The 20,954-nt window shown below is 47.8% G+C and overlaps 1 protein-coding gene across 4 annotated transcripts in view; it reads left to right on the forward strand.

Annotated features, from left to right (window-relative positions):
* FGFR3 (fibroblast growth factor receptor 3) overlaps positions 1-20,745 on the forward strand; it is a 56,540-nt gene extending 35,795 nt beyond the window's left edge. For 3 of the 4 annotated variants that reach the window (XM_072862652.1, XM_072862653.1, XM_072862654.1), the window contains 13 exons: positions 2,429-2,552; positions 2,974-3,164; positions 8,088-8,232; positions 10,945-11,132; positions 12,036-12,184; positions 12,275-12,396; positions 13,679-13,789; positions 13,961-14,151; positions 15,541-15,663; positions 17,283-17,353; positions 18,788-18,925; positions 19,418-19,523; positions 19,609-20,745. In XM_072862652.1, the coding sequence (XP_072718753.1) occupies positions 2,429-2,552; positions 2,974-3,164; positions 8,088-8,232; positions 10,945-11,132; positions 12,036-12,184; positions 12,275-12,396; positions 13,679-13,789; positions 13,961-14,151; positions 15,541-15,663; positions 17,283-17,353; positions 18,788-18,925; positions 19,418-19,523; positions 19,609-19,773 (1,824 nt within the window). In that variant the 3' untranslated portion in view covers positions 19,774-20,745. The remainder of the gene's footprint in view (positions 1-2,428; positions 2,553-2,973; positions 3,165-8,087; positions 8,233-10,944; positions 11,133-12,035; positions 12,185-12,274; positions 12,397-13,678; positions 13,790-13,960; positions 14,152-15,540; positions 15,664-17,282; positions 17,354-18,787; positions 18,926-19,417; positions 19,524-19,608) is intronic. The other variant, XM_072862655.1, reaches the window with a different exon arrangement.
* The last annotated feature ends 209 nt before the right edge of the window (positions 20,746-20,954 follow it).

Below are 20,954 nucleotides of genomic sequence, written 5' to 3' on the forward strand. Positions count from 1 at the left end.
TATGACTTATCGTATGAAATTTCCCAAACAGCATTAACGGTTAAATCCTTGTTGGAATCTCTAATATTGTAAGCCTGTGTGTGTTAAATGACCCTAGAAGGGAAGATGGAGGGGGAGGGGAGATAGAGGATTATCCCTTCCCCAGACCATTGCACTGACTTGCACACCAGTCTGGCAAACACAGACTGAGGTTCCAAGTGTGTCTGCAAATGTTTGTTTCACAAGGAGCCAAGAATGACACCACCAAATAAACCAGAGAGATTTCCAGTATCTCACCCACTTGATCAATGCCTGCACTAAGTCACTTCATGTTTCCAGTTTTTTATCGAGTACAGCGATGATCCTCAGTTGGGAAAGTCCCTTTTTATTATCCTTTAAATCTAGATGCCAGTCTCAACCTAAAAAAAAAATCTCGTTGCTTCTAGAAGAGTTTCCAAACAAGTTCTGCTCCATGAGTCTGTGTGCCCCAGGTTCTCCTCTCTGTTCAGAGTCCAAAGTCCCCATCACAAACCCAACAAAGAGAAGTTCTTTGAAAGTGTCATAAAAGCATCTTTGAAAGTACATCCTAAGTAAAACACCTAATCTGGACCTGATTTTACAATACAGGTCAGACTAGGGAGTCGTCCATGTATCTGGAGCCCCATTTCCTTGGAGTAGGTCCTAGGGGTTCCAGAGGCAAATGCTTTGCAATGCTGACGAGTGGATTAAATTAAGTCTTTAGACACAACTATGAGACAAGCCAGTATGGAAACGAGCCACTGAGCAGCCACAAATTTGCACTGAAACTTCCTTGACAGTCTGGTACATTCAGCTGTGAACTCAGGGTCCAGGCTCTCTGTTTTCAGAGCATCGCTTACCCTGTGATTGCCGCGCTGTTACAGGGATGCACCAAATGGGACATTCCTTTACAAAAGGTGTAATGTGGGTTCTGCATTGAGCTCCATCGGTGCTGTCCTGGGTGGGCAGAGGGTGCAGTCAGGCCTGACCAGACACCCACAACAACCAAGGTTTCTGTACGGACTGTTTAGCCACAGCCTCCTATTACCTATAACCTGAAATGAAAAGAAATGCTGTATTCAGTGGTCTCTGAAAAGTGGGGTGCTCAGCAGTGCTGTTCTCGGGGACCCAGAGGTCTACAAAGCAAGGGGCTTTGTTAAAGTGGCTTTTGCTTGCTTATCTTGCAACTAAGCTGTCTAGTCCTATATCTTTAAACATTCTCTTTGGAAAATTCTGGCTTTAATTGCGACTTGGCCCTTTAAAGGAAAGCATGTGGATGCAATTTATATGTAGCAGAAGAGGTTAAATGACTTCATATTTGAGTTCACCTGCTGCAGCAAGAAACCTCCAGGAGCAGTTACGCCCTTGTTTTTTCCATCAGCCCTTGACATTCTGTAGCGTAGCGTTATTGTAATCTCCTCCTTCTGTGTCCTTGGAGTCACCTTCAAAATTTTTAATAAAGTTAAACGTTCTGCTCTGGGCGGCAGAAGGCATCAAATTAATATCCAGAGATTTGGAGAGCTTTCATATGTTATGCATCCTGAAGTCATCTTTGTTAGTGTTGGTTGCATTCTGTATTAATTCAAGATTTGCTTTCATATCTGTTATTTCCTTTATACTTATTAGAAACAAACGTTCTAGCTAGGAGCACAGGGCAACAGGTCAGGGTGGAGACATGGGTTGTGCTTTCCCTTCTGCTACTGAACAACCAACAACTCTGGACATGAGCCACATCCAGAAAACCAACTAGTATAAAACTTGGTGCCAAAAGGGAAGGGCTGACCAGGCATCCTAGGGACCAGACTTGAGGCTGGACATGTTTCCTCCTGTGTTTTACAAGGAATTTAGGGGACTAACAGAGTTGTAGACACCCATTTCTGTTCAGACAGATGCCATGCCCTGTTGGCTCCATAGCACACATCTTTCAAATAGGTTATAGATGGGGGAAGAAGTACGATCTTTATTGTTTCTAGTCATCGCATGGGTTATGTGTAGCAGTTGGTAAAGGCCTGCAGACAAGAGTATGGTATTTTGAGCTGACAGAGTCTCTGGACCAGAGTGGTCTGGCAGAGGGGACCAGCGGATCAGAGTTATCTTAGCTGATGCCTTCTGAAGTAATTATTCTAATGAGAGGTGCCACATTCAGCTGTCAGCTGGTTTCATTATTGTTATTATTGTGGAAACACCTACAGGTCCCCGTTGTAATCTCAGCATGTTACGTTGTGTTGCACTGTTCATGCATTGGTCTTAATTCCCTTTCACATAACGCCTTTAATGACCCTTGAAATGGGTCCCTGTGATGTTCAGGCCTACTCTGGGATCCGTTCTTGCTGGCCAAGTGTGTACCAAGTTCACTGATTGTTCACTGGTTTGAATGGTCTGGTGATGAAGGCACTTGACCACAGGCTTGATGGTTTGATTCTTCTTCTAGTTGCGACACCAGCAGTGGAGCTTGGTGATGGAGAGCGTTGTGCCGTCAGACCGAGGAAATTACACCTGTGTTGTGGAGAACAAATACGGCAATATTAGGCACACGTACCAGCTTGATGTATTAGGTGAGATTTCACTGTTTTCGCTCAACAGCTGAACTGTGGTGATGTTGAACAGGCACGTGATGGGATAGGGGAAGCAGGAGCTTGGTTTCTTTCCCAAAGGGCTGGATCACGCATCTTGTGAAACCAACAACAAGCTTCCTTTTGGCCAACAATTCAGCCTCAGATCTGTGAGCAGTAAATTACTTAGCTGACCTACAGAGGGGCCAGAAGGAATGGCAGGGCTGAGATGCCTCCTCCATTCCGAGGTGGTTCTTCCGTCTTTGGCTTGAGAAGCGCTGCGTAGAGCAGTGGCCAGGACACCCAGGGGGATAATCCCAGTCTGCACCCATTCTGCTGAAAAGCCAGGAGATGGAAGGGTTCAGAGGAGAATCCTTGCTGGAGGAAGGACGGGTAAATTAGGATTTCCCTCTCTTTTTTTTAGAAAGGTCACCCCACCGACCAATCCTACAAGCAGGGCTCCCTGCCAACCAGACCGTGGTGGTGGGGAGCAATGTGGAGTTTCACTGCAAGGTCTACAGCGATGCCCAGCCTCACATCCAGTGGCTGAAACACGTGGAAGTCAACGGCAGCAAATATGGACCCGATGGGACACCCTATGTCACGGTGCTGAAGGTTCGTACACGTTCCTTCTTCTCACCCTCAGGGCAGTCCTTCCTCTGCCTTGGTCTCGGTGTAACAGAGACGGCAGCTACATTGTGGGGGTGCTTCTCAAAGAAAGCCACTGCCATAGTTATGGCAAGAGAGATCAGCACTGAGTAAAGGTGCTCACCATCAGTGGAAGCCATAAACTTCACATACGTGTTTATAAATAAACCCTAGGCTAGCAGTGTAATGCGAACCAGAAACTCCCAACAGAATATGTTCAATGCCACAGTTCCTAGAAGGGTAATCGTTATTTAAATCAGATTTTTGGAGCTCGAGGTCTCATTTTCTGTAATTTTTTTGTGTCTATAAGAAAAAAGTCATGAGAATAAGCCAAGGACAGCTGTTGGGATTGTTCTTTCCTTTAAGCCCGGGCAGTGGCATACTCTGCTTTTTGGAGGGGGTACAGCAAAAGTGTCCTAAGTCAATGTTCCAGACTCTTCTGTTTGCCAGAGATAACACAACTACTGTAGTGGCACAGATAAGCAAAGTAGTTGTAAGAGCTGAGGCAACTGTGAAAAATGCAGCATAATAAAAGAGAAGCTGTCAGATTTGACCTAAAATTGTAAGTATAACCTTTTTTTACAGCTTCAATAGAGGTATTTTCAGGGCTTATTAAAATAAAAGGCTCCCAATTAAAACACATTCTTTGCTTTTCCAAGCAAACACACTGCAGCGTGCACACACTAAATAATGTTGAACTACCAGCACCTGAGAGCCAAGATAGTCTTGTTCCAGCGACTAACATATGTGAGCATTGCTATGATCCATGCTCAGGAAAGCCTTTTTTTTATTGAGCAAAAACTCACTTAGTAAGACTCTACTTGGTAAAATGCTTTCTTGAAAGGGAACTTCTAGATTACAGCCAGAACAAAGCCAGTGGGTCTGGTTTCCCCTCAGCCTATGCAAATCTGAAAAGTAGAGAATAGAGAGTGAAAAGCACATTGGACTTTTAAAATCCCTTTTTTTTTTTCTTTCAATACTTAAAGGCATCCTGCGTTGATATTTATTAAAATTTACAGGGCCAAATGCAGTTTTTCTGGCTCTGCAGTTATAGCTGAAAGCAGATTTTGTCCCTGCAGTTTCAAGCCGAGGTTGTCCTGTGCATGGACATTCCCCGTGCACATCCTGCTGCACACACCCTTCTCTTTGTATGAAGTTTTAAAAAACCCCCACTTATCAGACATCATCTACAAAACTGTAACTCAGCCAGATACATGATAATAAAAGCCAGAGACCCTGGAAATAATTACGCAGATTGAAATAACAGATTGGTTGGAAGAAATGGCTGGAGACAGTTCTTCAGGATTGGCAATACGCACTTCTCGCAAGTTGATAAAACTTTTTATTTTCTCGCTGTCTCTCCAAATGTGTTTGAATTATGCATATTTGAATTTCCCCCTGGTTTCACAGCCCAGTACCAAGCTCTGAATAGCTGGCTGTGTCACATGCCATCTAGTATAGTCTCCGAGCTCCGTGTGTGGTCCCTGTGGGATAAAGTGCTACCTTTTGGAGGTTTGCAGAGCCGCTGCGAACAGTGCCTTGTGTCACAAGCACAAGCTCCCATTTTGCTGTGGCAAAGAACATATAAATAGTCCATATAAATAGTGTTTTAAAATTAAGTTGCAGCGGCACCGGGGTGGCTAGGTAATTAGAATTGCCAAATACCTTCTCTTCTGTGGACGGCAAAGGCTCCGCATTCCTCGAAGGGGAGCACAGGCAGGCGTTTGAAAGCACAAGTTTTGTTTGGTTTTATTTTTTTGCTGAATAGGACCAGCACACGTCTATTTACTACTTCTGGTTAATCAGGAATGCTTTGAATTGTATTAATGCCGGCATCAGCGCTGGGGCACAGAGCATTTCCATTTTGGGATGCATCTTTTGTGCACCAGTACTGGGCCTCCGTGGAGCTGTGTCAGGCCCAGCTTTGCAGGGATTTTTTTTTTTTTTTAAATGTGTGTGTGCTTGTTTTTTAAAAATAAAGATCTGATAAAATGATCTCACTGTCATCTTGGGGCCAGTCTGTTGGCTTTATGGCCTCGTTCCCCTTGTGCAATGCAGTGCTGTGGCTTTGACCCAGCATCCTGGCCATGCTGCTGGGGCAGGGTGCTGTTAACAGCCCTTCCCTGCCCACAGCTGCTTCGGAAAGGGCTCTCTCCTGCCCAGGGCTGTGATGCCTGCAGGGAGATAAGGCTTTTTTATCAGCCCGCCCTTCCCTCCTGCCTTCAGGAGATTTTGGGGAGCGTAGGAGCTGCTATGGGGCAGTTTGTATATGGGGAGTATTCCGGTCTCCATCGGAGCGAGGGGGAAGGAGAGGTGCCCAGCACATGAAGTTCCCCCCTCACATCTAAATGGGGGGGTCAAAACCCACCCCAGTCCAGATGGATTAATTGAATGCCGTACTTTCAACCCATTTTTTAAACAGCCTGACAAAACCAAGCCATCACCTGCATCAGTTCCTGAAAGCCTGGGCTAATTTGTGATCAAAGAAAACCCCTTTTTCTTTGCAGAAGAGCACTAAATGCATTCCAGTTACAGAGGGGGGGCTGGCAACACTGTGCCCAAGCTTTGTCAAAGGCTAAATTGTATGTTCTGCATTGAAACGTGCCCGCTTTAATTATAAACAAGGCAGCAACAGCAGGCAGGCACGTTTCTCCACTAGTCAGGACAGACAAACTTGCCAGCATGTAAGCCTTAGAGATGAGATCAGGTCAAAACCAGTGGTGTTTGTCATCGGACATGGGCATGGGGGCTCCTCTCTGATGCCACCTCTGGGTTCCTAACAACCTATCAGATCTGGCAGCCCTGTTGATTTTAATGGGCTGCAAGTTGTATTGGCAGGATCAGGCCTTGAAATCGAAGGCACTGAGACTGGGCTGGAGAGCGTAAGACCAAAAATGAGAAGACCAATTGTTTTATTTTCATTTCCAGAACTGAAGCTGATCTTTTTTCTAGACTCTCCCTAGGCTGCTTCTGAGGCCACCCAAAACAGTTGTGCATTTTCAACCAAAATAAAAACAACTGTTGAGGGAAAAAACTGATGTGCTGTTGTGGCAGCGTGGAAGAAGAGAAATAAAACCCTTGCTTAAGAGTCTGAAGTTTGTTTGATTTATATGCACCACTTTATTTAGTAAAGAAGAGGCTCCTATAAGCAGTGGAAAAAATTACAGCTAATTTCTGAAAGGCAAAGTCAGCAGCGAGTTTCAGACCGCCACTGCTTATATTTTGTTTCCAAATTCTATTTTGGAATCTGATAATTGAAACAGTATTTGCTGAGCCGGGTTGCAAACACAGATCTCTGCTTAAGCCCTTTCTCTGGTGCTCCTGCCTGCAGAGTTATTAAGAAACCGTAGGGCCTTTGACTGCTGTCAGATGGAGAAGTGGGAAATTGGTCTGTTTTAAAAAAGAAATCGCATGCGTGCTACTAGTGAAGGGAAGGGAGTTCACTTGCACGTGGTTTGGGGGCCAAATGCAACTTCTCTTCTTCGCCCAGGTCCTGGGTTAGGTCTCTCACCGCAGGGTGAGCCGGGGATGTTGCCACAGCCAAAAAGAAAATAGCCGTGAACAGTCAATCCTAGCTAATGTAGGTGCGATGGAGGTATTGTTTGGTTTACTGAAGTTCAGGTTTCTGTCTATTCCTGCAGTCTTGGATCAGTAAAAACGCTGAAGCCGATGCTAACCTAAATCTGTTCAATGTGACAGAACAAGATGAAGGAGAATATCTGTGTAGAGCCAACAATTTCGTAGGCATAGCCGAAAAACCATTTTGGCTCCACATTCGCAAACCAAAACCAGGTAAACCACAGACTCTGTCCCAAGGCCCTGGCAACTGCAAGAATGAGCTATAACATTTTTAAGAAGCTAGTGATTAAAATTACTATTCATTTTGTATTATACCCTGTCAACTGACGCTGAATGGCTTTATCTTATTTTCTTGCTAATTTTTTTTTTTTACAAGAATGTAACGCCTATACAGCAATTGCCGTGGAAAAATTCCCACAATAAAATGACTGTCAAATTTTGCTATCAACTCTTCACGCTTTTATTCCTTTCCCTTCCTTACAATTGAGTGCTGATAACAGAATTGCATGTTAATGACCTGTGACGTTCAAAGCTCTGGAAAACCAAGCTGTTTTCAAGATTTTCACCCATAAAACTGATATAATCAGTACACAGATTTCTGTCCCTTGGAGAAGTAATGGAGAAATAAATATCAACGTTGGCTCGTGCAAGCAAACATGTTAAATAGAGAGCAGCAGCAATCGCGTGGGCTCTGGGGTTTGGCTCCAGCCTGGAGGGTTTGGCTGCTGTGTTGCTCAGTGCCACTGCAGGAAAGGTCCTTATAGGTCCCTTCTTGTAATCGACCAGAGTTATATTACAGCATCGAGGGCTGTGTAATGAATATATGGCTTTGAGATGCCCACTCTGAAAAAATTCTAAAATTCTGTATTTTTCGCTGAACTAATGAATCAAAATGTTTGTATGTTCCTCTGATCAGCACTTGAATCTTTCCCCACTACATCTCCCCTCCTTTCTCCTTTCTTTCTGTCTTTTGTCTCCTCTTTTACCATCTTTCTTTTCCCCCCTGTACTCACCCAACTAACCCAAAGTCAGTCATATTGTGGGGGCAATTTTTCGTTTGGATGCTTTTGCTTGCATGCTTCTTTAGTGGGACAGAGTAAGAACCTGGTGAAGGGAACTTTTTTTTGCTTTTGACTACAGGTTGCAGAGGGGAATGAATAAATAAGTGTGGAAGATGGGCCATTGGAAAAAAAAAACAACTCACCTTAATCTGCTTTTGAAATTTGCCTGTGGTGTCCTCACACTTGCTGGGAATGTGGCTTATTCTCTGTTTTCCCTCTTTCTATATGTGTGTGTTTTTTTTCCCCGTAGACGGCAGGTGTTAACACAACGGATAAGGAGCTAGAGATTCTATACTTGCGAAATGTTACTTTTGAGGATGCTGGGGAATATACTTGTCTCGCAGGGAATTCTATTGGGTTCTCACATCACTCTGCTTGGCTGACGGTGCTACCAGGTATTTCCTTCTGTGCTGGCCTCTCTTTCCCTCTCCAGGGTGCCTTGACGTTTTGCTTTAGAAATGCCAAGTTCCTGCAGACCACCCCTTGCTTGGAAGAGGGCACGTTACCCAGGGAGGGCTCTCCTCTGGGATTTGCTGCGCAGGTGGTAAATCTGCACAGCAGAAGACCTCTGTTGCATATTCACAGCTGGCACTTTTTGCATTGCATCTCAAGATTTAAATTATTTTTGCAGTGATGATACAAAATGCCGAGTATCTTTTTCTGATCTTGATAACAAGGAGGTGTTCTCAGCCTCTCAGCCTCAGCCTTCTCAGTTAAGAGACTGTTAAGTGCCAAAATTAGGAGCTTTGTCTTCTTACACTGCCCGAGGGAGACGGAAACCTCCCCATCAGATGATCCAGGGCACCTAAATTGGACATGGACTGTGGATCATCTTATGAAGGAACCTTTCTGTCTAACCTCACATCTTAACCTAAAATTAGATGCATAAGTGGTTGGTGTGAGTACACCCTTCCCTGCCTGTAGCATTATTTCTACTTCATGGATGGACAGGCCAAGACAGCGATCTCAAACAGAAGGTTGAGGAGAGTCATCTGTAGAGAGAGACCAGGAGTCCTGGCTCCCAGGGGCATTGCACACTGCCTGCTCCAGCTGGGATCGATGAAAGCTGCAGTGGGCTTGAAACCTGAGGCCAGAGTGACCTCAATTTTGTGGTCCTTTCATGTGCAAAGCTCTCCTTGGCAATGAAGCCAGTGCAGAATATGCAACAGAGGGCTCTGCTCTCCCAAAGAGGGGGAAGAGGCTGTGCTGTCCCTTCACCTGCAGAATCTGCCTCTGGCTACGAGGGAGGCATGAGCATGGTCCAGGAAAGCACCAGCAATATTCATACTGAATCTCATAGGTGCTGTGCCTTGCAGATGGTGCAAGAACAGACCTGGAGTATGTTCAGTAGACCCTTACTGAAAGGGCACCCAAAATCTTATACGCCCCACTTTGTCTCACCCAGACATAGACCACATTTGGGTCCATCTTGCAACACATCCATCTCGGGATGTGTTTAGAAACTGGAAACTTTGGCATTTCTAATCCTGACTTTATCTGTGCGGGTGATTTGGATGTAATCACTTTTACTGGGGCTCAAGAGGGTTTCCTCCACGCCCATCCCTGCTGCCGGTGGGATCTGCTGGTCTTTTCTCTGTTCATTTGCCAGCTCTAAAATAGCTGATCTGATTCTGTTTCTGCTTCTGCTATCCGCTGGATGAGAAATCGTTTCCTTTAGTTAGAAGACTAATGTCTCTGTTATTTTGAGAATATCCTGATACCGTCTCATCCAATTGTTACGCTGTTTTTACAATGTATGAACTCACACCTCTCCTTTAAGCAAAGAATAAGCAGGAGAAAACCCACCAAAAAAACTGAAGTGGAACTTTATATTGAAGTTAGGTGCAGTGAAGGGCAGCCGTCCGTGCAGCAGCAGGCCCCGAAGCGCTACCCGCAGAGAAGGTGCAGGATCCAGCCCATCTGGGGAACCTCTGCTTGTAAACCCCGTTCCAGGCTAAGGGAGGAGAGGCACGGAGCAGAGGGCGAGACAGTGTGAGCCAAGGCAGCAGAGCTGTGCCACCGACTGTAGTGCCTGATCTCGGGAGATCTGGTGACCCTTCCCCGCAGGTGGAGATGGCCGCTTGGCAGGATCAGGCCCTGCACAGCTGACCCACAGGCTGGTGCAGACCCCAGTGTCACCGACAGCCCTTGCTCCGCGTCCCACTAGACACAGCCACCGAAGACCTGTTTCAGAGCCTGCTGCTGCCAGAGACAAAGCTCCCGCTGCTTGCCGAAGACGCTGCTTTGGGGCAGCAGTGATGTACACAAGCCGTTAGCGAGCTAAACCCACCGGCATGACTTCATTATAAAGTTTCCCACTGCTGACTGTTCCTCTGACGCCAGCATGCCTTTGGGGGACAGAAAACCAGTCCCACCGTGGCTCCTTCCTCTGGTCTATGTGCCTGTCCTGAAAGGAACAAGGGGAGAAACACAGCTGAGCTTTGCTGGTCCCAAAAAAGTCTTGCTCGCAGGTAGCCACTGCTGATGAGCTCATGCCGTCACCCTCCGGCTCAGCCACCTCTCTGGGCCAGACCTTCCAGTCTCTTCCCAGCAGAACTAAGTTTTCATGAAATTATTATGCAGATTGCTCTCATGCGGCTTTTTCTATGTGTGATGCCTTGCCCCTGGGTGCCCTTCGAGCCCCTTGGTCCCTCAGGGCAGGCACTGGTCCATTGGAAATCTTTGCTGGAGAAGCCAAATCAGCAAAGCGCAGCAAACCACAGTCCTGCAGCCTTTGCACATGCGAGGCATCCAGCTACGTGGTGCGGGTGTGTGGGGAAAGCAAGCTCTGGGTCAGAGGGACAGCACAGACACATGAAGATACCTTCAGCCTAGAGCAGTGGTTTTCAGCCTGTGGGCTGAAGGCTCTTAGAAACCCCAGGGTTGCATCAAAGGGCAAATTACCCCAAAAAAGGCAAACTGAACTAATGTTTTAGCTACAGCCGCAGGTGGAAAACCACTGGCCTAGGAGAGTCCCCTCACTGAAGTCACTCAGAAAATTGGCGTAGATGAGCGAGTCCTCCCCAAATTCCTTGTGCTGCATGTGTGTAGTTACATGCGGGCAGCTGCCCACCCCGTCCTGACTGCCGTCTCTTGTCACCCCGCAGCGGAGGAGCTCATGGAAATGGATGATTCAGGCTCAGTGTACGCTGGCATTCTCAGTTACGGCACTGGCTTTGTTCTCTTCATCCTCGTGCTGGTCATTGTGATTATCTGCAGGATGAAAATGCCAAACAAAAAGGCCATGAACACCCCCACTGTACAGAAAGTCTCCAAATTTCCACTCAAGAGACAGGTAACAGAAAGTAGATACAAGATTCCTATTCCCCCCTATGGTCATCCCTCTTTCCCCCCTCGCCCCCCTTGAAATTTCTGTCTAGGTGGGAAGCTCTACCAGAAGAATGTTGCCCGAGAGTGACATAAGCTGGCTGCAGTCTAGGAGTTTTAACCCCTCTTACTCATTTGTTTCTGTTCCCATGGAGCAGAGGCTGGTGGCAGCTGACTCTGGTTCATGAGCAGCTCCCAAGCAGCCGCGTTTCTGTCGCCTTTGTCCGGGAGGGCTGGCAGCGCAGCCGGGGATGCCACAGAAAGCACATCTTGCAGGGGAACAGTTTAGTCCAGACTCCCTAGTGAAGCAGGGATTTGGGGAGCAAGGGCACGTGTAATTGTGCTCAGTCCTGCTTTCACAGAGGTCACTGGTGACTTGAACCAATTCTCATGGAGGTGGGAGAGGGTCCTCTTTCTCCATGCAGTTAGAGATGCTCTGCCGCATGTAATTGCAGAGGGGCAGGAACAAAAGGCACCGTGTAAAACCACATAGTGAAGGATACAGATTTCACGGCTTTGGCTGCAAGCTCGTGGTGGGCATTTACAGGGCCAGAACAGAAGTCACTCCATAGCCTGTACATGCTGTGGAGATGCACACAGAGCAGCTGAACAGATTATACCTCCTGCCTGCTGGAGGGCACTGGCTGACCTGTCCCTCCTTTCCACCAGCTAAAAACCTGACCACAGGTGCCTACATCAGTGCATTTCTGCAAGGATGAGGGAAGGGGTGGGGGGGATTTCCCATTTAGAGATTTCCCATTTAGAAAGGTGTCAGTGGGCAAAGTGGCTCAAACCCCCTCAGTGGTCCATCTCAGGCACTGCCTTCCATAGCAATACGGTTGGCAATAACACTTCATTTGCTCTACCCAAGCAGGTGTCGTTGGAGTCCAACTCTTCCATGAATTCCAACACGCCCCTGGTCCGGATCACACGTCTCTCCTCCAGCGACGGGCCGATGCTGGCCAACGTCTCTGAGCTGGAACTGCCTCCTGATCCCAAGTGGGAATTGGCACGCTCTCGGTCAGTCAGCCCACGGGTCAGGGTCCCCTTGCCTCCCGAGAGTGTCACCACCCGGTACCCACTAACGCACCTGCTTGTTCCTCCCTCCAGCCTGACCTTGGGGAAACCGCTCGGCGAGGGGTGTTTTGGCCAAGTGGTGATGGCAGAAGCGATTGGGATTGATAAGGACAAGCCAAACAAGGCCATCACGGTTGCTGTCAAGATGTTAAAAGGTACGGAGAGTCCACAGAGGGCAGAACAGTGTATTGCAGAACAGCATATTGCGCTGGGTTTTCCTCTCCTTCCCTCTCTTTTAAGTCTTTTATACAAGCAGATACAACAGAAGAAAGCAAGAACAGCCTTTCTTCCCCTTCATGCACATAGCCTGGGGGTGAGGGCTGTCTCCTTGGAGAGCACCTAAAAGTCCAAATCCCATAAAAGTGCAAATCCCGTCAGGAAGAGGGAATGGGAATTAACCCAGTCGTCTGCCAAGGGGTAACGGCATCCCTGAGAAGAAGGGGAACCCCCTTCACTTCTAGCCAGCTCTGTGAATCAGCCCGCTCCTTGCTTCTCCCGTAACCAGCGCTGCCAGTTCTAGCAGAAGCTTTATGCAACAAGCTCAGGTGGAGTTTGCAGAAATTCCATTGACAAACTCCTTCTTGAGGAGTTTCTTCGTTGAAGAAACTCAATCCCAAACTCCTGAGAGGTTAAAGGGAGGCCAAAAATGAGGGAGTCACTGGGCTCCTTTGGATCGGTCTCTGTTTCCCATCCTTCCCCCGTGCACAGTGACCACAGACAACACGGACAAAATCACCCTGAGGAGTTCAGCTGGAGCAAGCGGGGCGGGTGCTCCAACAGTGAGCAGCGTGGGTTTGAGGTTACAAAGGGTAACAGCTTTAAAGAAAATAAGATTTCTTACCAGAAAAGGATTCTTTTAATTTACATTTCCTTCACTCCATTCTGAAGTTGGTTTTTGGAAGCAGGAACATTTCCATCTTTCCAAACCAAAGCACTAATCTGGGGAGGTTTTCCCCCATTTTTTCTACTTGTGTAGAAAATAAGGGGGAGTTTTTCTACTTTTGCAGAAAAATTACAGCTTTCCATGCAAAAAATATGTTCCTTCCTCTAGTCCCTCTCCCAGCTCTGACCTTCCCCCGTCATTAACTCTTTGCCCCTGGAGATGAGGGAGGGAAACAATCAGAAATGGAACATGGCGTCAGGTACCAAAACTGACTTTTTTTCTTATCAGGGTGAAACAGAAGAAGAAAGGTTTTATTGATTTCCGTATGAACATTTCTCTCTATCTGTTTGGTTTTTATTCTTGAACAAATATTATCTTTTTTTTTGAGATAGTATTTTTTGTTTTTATTTTGATTCTTCTTCCCAGCTGCCATATTTTAAGTACTGTTTCCCTATCAAAGCCCCACGTGGCTACGCAGCAGTTGTATTAACTACTTCACAAAACACTTATTTTCTTCCTTACATCTTTTTGCTTTCCTCTCTTGCTTTCTCCAGATGATGCCACAGACAAGGACCTTTCCGACCTGGTCTCTGAGATGGAAATGATGAAAATGATCGGGAAGCACAAAAACATTATTAACCTCCTCGGTGCCTGCACGCAGGACGGTACGTAGCCCAGTGCTCGCAGGGCCGTGGGAGGCTCCGGTTTGACTGTCCCTTCTGTGTAATTACTCACTGGCTGCCCAGAATGTCCCAGATGAGATTTCGGTGGTCAGCCTACCCCCAGGCAGCGCATGCTGTTCCTCCGCTGGATGCTGATGGTGCTCTTGCTTGCAGGACCGCTCTATGTGTTGGTGGAATATGCGTCGAAGGGGAACTTGCGGGAATACCTCAGGGCACGTCGCCCACCTGGCATGGACTATTCCTTCGACACCTGCAAGCTGCCAGAGGAGCAGTTGACATTTAAAGACCTGGTTTCCTGCGCCTACCAGGTGGCTCGTGGCATGGAGTACTTGGCATCTCAGAAAGTGAGTTGAGAAGCCTCATTTGGTAGGAGTGTCAGTCAGACCCGTGTGTTCAAAGGCGTGCAGTGCTCTGTGTGTGTGCAGGACAACTCAGGCAAAGCATTGCAGGCTTCTCCCTTTAGAGACCAGATTTTTCAGTATGAAGTATCTTGGGTTTTTTGTAGAAGGCTTCAGCCGTACGCAGAAGTTCCCATATGCCGGCTGCATCCATGAGCCATGCAGCTGCACAGCCCTCGCTGTCATCTGCAGGCCTGTTAGCATCCCCAAAATGCATACAAAAGCACAAGCAACCCAGACCTTGATGCAGTTCCTCAGCAATTCAACCCCTACCACTCGGCAGGGTAACCGGACTTTCAGATGTGCGATCCTGAGGCTCAGGCAGCAGTGGTCAGGGTGAGCGTCGCACCACGTTGTGAGCTTCCACCGTGGGAGACGTTACTTTAGACAACAGTCAGGAGCCGCGTGCACCCCTGTCCCATCATCTCCCTTCCGAGATCGCTAAAGATGCAGAGCACCTAGGAGGAAGCTGACATCCTGGGCGTAGCTCGTGTTTGCGTCTGTCACCAGCTCGGTGAGGAGCAGAGCTGGCCGTGGATTTGGCTCGATGCATGGCCATGCTCGGGATGCTCCCTGGGGAGCATTTTGCTGGCGTTGAGCCGGCTGCTGCGTTTGCTTACATCATACCCGGGGATTAGTCCTGATTTACCCTGACATCGGCAAGTGGAGAATCAGGCTTTGGGTTCAGGGAGCTCTGCACCAGCCAGCGTGACCTCTTTTTGCGGTCAGGGAGCACTATGGCAAGAGCAAGTTCAGCTTCAGGTGTCAGATGTGTTTGTCCTGTGACTGCAGTTCTCAGGGTGGATGGTTTGTGGTGGCTTTCTGCACAGTGCAGGCTAATTTAGCTTCTTTTTCAGCTAACAACTGTGATGTTGGGGGTTGGACTAGATGACCTTTAAAGGTCCCTTCCAACCCAAGCCATTCTGTGATTCTGTGTATTTTGGATGTATTAGGGATCTCTTAATCTCAGGATTTTTTTTCCTGCAAAGATGAGCCTGCACTCCTCTTCCTGGAGGAAGCAGGGCAGAAAGACAGCTTCACGTCCCAGTCGGCACCCACAGAAGAGGAGGCTTGGCTTTCTCATCTGTGCGTCCCCTTTGGAGAGCAAAGACGCGTGGCTGTGTCAGCACTGAGGCTGCCGATTAGGTGTTGCTAAGAGGTGGCTCCCACCGAGCATGCATGATGGGGCAGTGACACAGAAAGAGAGGAGTTAAGCACTGCCCACAGCTTTATGAGCTTGGGAGTCAATGAAAGCTTATAAACCACACGGTGCTGTTGGTTCCAGGCGCAGGCAGCTAACAAGCCCTTATTTATTGACTCGCTCACCTTTCACAGTGCATTCATCGCGACTTGGCAGCCAGGAACGTGTTAGTCACTGAAGACAATGTGATGAAAATAGCTGATTTTGGCCTCGCTAGAGACGTTCACAACATCGACTATTACAAGAAAACCACCAATGTAAGTACAGAGCTGCCAGGCATGTGCAGTTCTCCTTCTGGCAGGGAATTCGGCCATCCCTGCAGCAAGTGGCCCTTGTCCCACATCTCCCTTTCTAGAGAGGCTTAGGAGGAAGAAATCTGCCACTGGCCTCACCCCGTGAGGGGCTATAGATAGGATGGCCCCAGGAGTCCACCCACCATCCGTTTTCTTCCTGACAGATACTGCTGGTGCTAGCAGCCAGTTGAGAGGTCTTGGCTCTGGCCAGGAGGCTCTAGACGAAGAGAAAGCAAGGTTTTTACCAAAGGGGAATGGAGCCCTTTCCAGTCTGCTCCACTACTGTTCATAAAGATCCCAAGGAGCCCACTTCTGTCCCACCAGAGCCCTTGACAGAGGAATGTCACTTTTTGTATACCTGGAGCTACCTGGCTCTCATGCATTCCTCTCTCCTTTTTACAACTGAGCTCCTTGGCTCCACCACCAAGGGTGAGAAGATGGTCCCAGACAAGGGCTGAGTCCCCAAGTCGTTTATATTTTCTGTAGAGATATATTTACAAATGAAGGGCTGGAGAGAAGACCTGTGTCTTGGTTCAGAGCCCTGCAGCAATGTTGAGCTCTGAGCAAAAGCTGCCACTACAACAGAGTGCAGAGGTGGCAGGGGAAGAGGTTGAGGGTATTGCAGAACCTGGGGGCTTTGCGACTGCAGGGGGTCTAAATGTCCAGGCAGTCCTACGAAGGCCACCATGCCTATACTGATCCTTTCCAATATCATATCAGAAATCTTTCTTAATTGCCAGGATTTCTTATTCATAAATTAATAAAAATTATTGGGAATTTTAATCATAGACCAGATGGATTTTCCCTTTTTGAGCTGTGTTGGACAGCTGAGAGCATAATCTTATTTGTGCATCCTACCTATGTCCCATCTCTAGTTGTCTCCCCCAGTGAGACCGTGGGGCAGAAGAGGACAAAGCCCTCCCATAGCCACATTACGCCTCAGACATGAAACAGTCCTTTCTGACTCCCTCCAGGAGCCAAGCAAAGCCCAAAAGAATTATGATTAATCTAGTGTTTATTTCTCATATGTGACAGCCCATGTTTATGACTCTGATGTAGGATGTTCCCCTGGAAAGCTGGGATCACGCCTCCTCATTTAGCCTCCAGCGGGATCCGGATTTGATTCTTAGAGGATCTGGCCCTTGCCTTCAGTCTTGGAAGTTTCCCTTCAAGTTCAGCCTAAGCAGGGTTTGGACTAGGAGTCAAACAGCTTCTTCCAGCCAAAGAGATGGAAAGTGTTTTCCCATGCTCTGCTGCAGAGCTTGCTGCATTTATGAGCAATGGATGCTGTTCCCATGCAAAGATTTAGATGCTCTGATACGTTAAACCTGCCTTGGCAGTGAAACATGGTCCTCTACAGAGAGCATTTACTGCTCTCTGAAAAGATTGTCAGCGAAGATCCAGGGATCAAATGCTCTAATCTGTTTATATGTGGCCACTACTGCTTTGCCCAGTGACCGGGAAGGCAGATGTGGTTGTTAATGAAAATGTTTCAAACTGGATTAGAAAAGAAGATTCAGATGGTGCCGTTGTGGCTGGGGGAATATGCTGATGGGATGTTCCCATTGTCTTCCTAATTACAGGGTCGGCTGCCTGTGAAATGGATGGCTCCAGAAGCATTGTTTGACCGGGTCTATACTCACCAGAGCGATGTGTAAGCATACCCGCACTTTTCAAAAAAAATAAAATGACAGGGAAATCAACACCTATAGTATCTTAAAGACAGATGTACTGCTAAGCACGAGCAGGGCTCGTTCACTGCTGGGGCACCCGGGGATGCAAAAGCAAATGAATCGATTCCAAGCTGCAGCTTTGCACACCTGGTTTTATTTTACCGTTATCTAGTTGCTTTCATCTGAGGATGTCTAGTGAGCTGCTGAAAAATTATTGGGAGGCAGGCAGGCAAGTACTCCTTGTCCAATTTATAGATGAGGAGATTCATGCTGCAGTCAGAAAAATTTGTGCAAAAAAACCTCCATGCAAAAAAATTGCCCTCAGCTTCCTCCATGCTTTGCCCCAGACAGTTACGCTTCAGTCGAGTACGTGGGATGGGCTTGAAATATTCTGTCTGCCGTTAGTAGAGTTGATCAGAGAATATTCAACAAATGTATTCTCGGATTAATTTTGCAGCTTCATTTATTTGCCTTTATTTTTCTTAATCCTGTCTTGTCTGTTTTGGTGCCTCTGCACGGTCAGCAAACAGCAGAGCCTGCCTTACGGGTAAAGCTGTATCACATCTGAACTTTGCAAGGACTGAAGTAGCTCAGCATGCATACCGGCTTTTTTATTTCAATATTTGGTCGATAATGGCATTTTTACAGTAATTCAGCAGGCAGCCTGCCTCAAGGCTCACCGCTTGCAATTGGACAAATGAATCTTTCTGTTTCTGTATTTTTCACATACTTTGGCTTTTATTGATCTTAAATCATAGTTTCCATGCTTAGGTAATGCTGCAGCGGGCATGACAGATAAATCAAAGCTAGAGAACGGGAGAGCGAGCGTGCGTGGAAGCAAAACAGAGACAGATAATCCCTGTTTTTAAAAAGAAGACGAAGAAGGCAAAATATATTTTTGAAAAAGGGGACTTTTAACCAGAGCACAGCTGCAGGAGTGGAGTGTGTAACATTAGTGCTCCGCTGATTTTTGTTGGGGTATTTTTCTCCTGGCTTGGCCAGTGAAATGAGTGTTGTAACAAGCAAGTTTTGGTATCAGCTTGCACAATTAGTGGCCTGTGGTTCCAAGCCTGCAATTCAGTGAAGCTGTGCATGAATAATTTGATTTGTTCCATTCAGTGGAGCTGGTGGAAGACCTAACAAAGAGCTGGGGGTAATAGATGGGCTGTCACCTATCTGATTAAATGCTCATTTCAATTTCAGACTTGGTGCCTGGGATTTCTTTGCTATTGAGTTGGATCAGCAGAGATCTCCAAGTAACTAGTAAAAATGGCCTAGGCAATTAGTCATGCTATTGATGACTTTGTTAGCTATGCATGGCTGCACAGAAATAAAGCCGAGCGGGGGGGAGGGGATATGGGGGGAGCTTGGAAAAAAACCTCATTGAATTTTAAAGATCTTTCTTTGGTTTCCAGCTGGTCTTTTGGAGTGCTACTATGGGAGATCTTCACTTTGGGAGGGTCTCCATACCCGGGAATTCCCGTTGAGGAACTCTTCAAACTCTTGAAGGAAGGCCATCGGATGGACAAACCCGCAAACTGCACCCATGATTTGTGAGTGTGTGGTGGGGGTGACCTTCTTGCCCCGCTCCCCCTTCCCTCTGCGGCCAAATGCCACCCCAGGCCATGGTTCAGGCCAGTGGGACATCCCTGCCGTAAGATGGTGGAGCTGGCAGTGGGTAGGTTTACCCACCCCGACACATTTCAGCTCAGTCCATGGCTCGTTTGGTGGGTCTTTAGATGAGAGTGCAGAGGAGAGTGCAGGTCTTTAGACCAGAGCTGCATCTTTAGATGAGAGTTCATCTTTAGAACGGTTCCTCCTCCTGCTTCGAGAGCGCGGACACACGTGAGGAGATCAATAGTGAGGAGCATGGCTCCACAAAACCCTCCTTCTCCTCCCCCAAGCTGGCCACATGCCAAGGCCACCATGGCTGAAGTTGCGTTGGCCATAGCCATTCTCTCAGGCGATTTGGGGGTGGGTGGGCAGGCGGGTGGGTGCCGCTTAGCCCCACTGCGGGTGACGGTCCCCTCTCCTGTCTCATGCAGGTACATGATCATGCGGGAGTGCTGGCACGCCATCCCCTCGCAGCGGCCCACCTTCAAGCAGCTGGTGGAAGACCTGGACAGGGTCCTCACCGTGACATCCACCGATGTGAGTGTGGTAGGGTGGGCGCGGGGAGAGGTCGCTCGGTCCCCGGTGGGGTCACCCAGCGTTGATGGGTCTGTCGCCCTGGCAGGAGTACCTGGACCTCTCGGTGCCCTTCGAGCAGTACTCGCCGGCCGGCCAGGACACTCACAGCACCTGCTCCTCGGGGGACGACTCGGTCTTTGCACATGACCTGCTGCCCGATGAACCCTGCCTGCCCAAGCACCCCCCCTGCAACGGCGTCATCCGGACGTGAGGACACCCCGGGCGGACGGACGGATGGACAGGTGGACAGCGTGCCCACGGAGGTGTGAGGGTGGGGCGCCGAGGACAAAACCGTAGTGAAGGATCTTCCAGTGGAACTGCGTGGTGGTGCCTGGAGATTTGTGGTGTTGTCAAGCTGTTCAGGGTAAAAAAAAGAAAAATACTAACTTTTTTTTTTGGTTTTGTTTTGTTTTGTTTTTTTTCCCTGTTTGCTGTATAAAAAGTCAAGAAGCACTGTTTGGCCTGAAGGAACTAATCTATTGCCAAGATGATCTATCATATATGATTTTTTTTTTGGTTTATTTTTCATTTTTTGGGTTTTTTTTTTTACTAAGCAGAATGTTGAACCTGGGGGGCACTGACCTCCCAGCCTCCACGCTTGTGTTTCGAGTGCCAGAGTAGCCGTTCTGTGCCTGCAATACGAAGAAGAGAAAAAAAAATCTTCCTTTTTTTTTAAAAAAAAAACACAAACAAAAAAAAGTGTAAAGAATGTAGAAATTCTTTGCTTATGCAATCTGTACATGAACCTTTTTGGTGGAGCTGAAAAGCCACGTTGCCTGCAGGGATTCATATATTTATAAAAATATCTATATTTTTGTTGTCGTCGTTTTTATAGCTTCATGATCGTATTACCCAGCTACATAGAAGGAATCCGTTTTGGAAGAAGAAAAAAAAAATAAGTAAAATGCAAATCATCATGGAGAAAGGAAAAAAAATGATTAAAAGAGACAGTCATCTGAAACGGCGGCGCTTTGGCCAGGCTCGGCAGCTCCCGGCTCTTGCACTGGGCTGGGAGCGATGGGGCCGTGCTGAGGCGGGAGCAGACCCCGGGGACGGGCAGGGACCCGGTGGTGGCCATGGGGTCCCTGGGGAGGAGAGCATCACCCGTCCGACAGCGGCGGGGGACCTGGCTCCTGGGTGCCCACACCGTGTCTCAAGCCATGTCCTGACCTTTGGGAACAGCCGTTCGGGGGGGGGGTGTGGGGGTGTGGGGTGGATAAAATCTCACTTTTTGGGGTTTGCATAGTTTTGCTTGCGAGGGGTGAGTGAGAGGGGAGCAGCTCCTCCATCCACCCCGCGACGCCAGCAGTTTGGCTCCATCTACACACAGTGACTCGGAGAAAGAAGTTACGGGTACCTGTAGGCAAGAGCCTTTAACTTATATCAAAAAGG

The sequence above is a fragment of the Ciconia boyciana genome, chromosome 5 (genome assembly GCF_034638445.1).
Source record: "Ciconia boyciana chromosome 5, ASM3463844v1, whole genome shotgun sequence".
Taxonomy (NCBI): Eukaryota; Metazoa; Chordata; class Aves; order Ciconiiformes; family Ciconiidae; genus Ciconia; species Ciconia boyciana.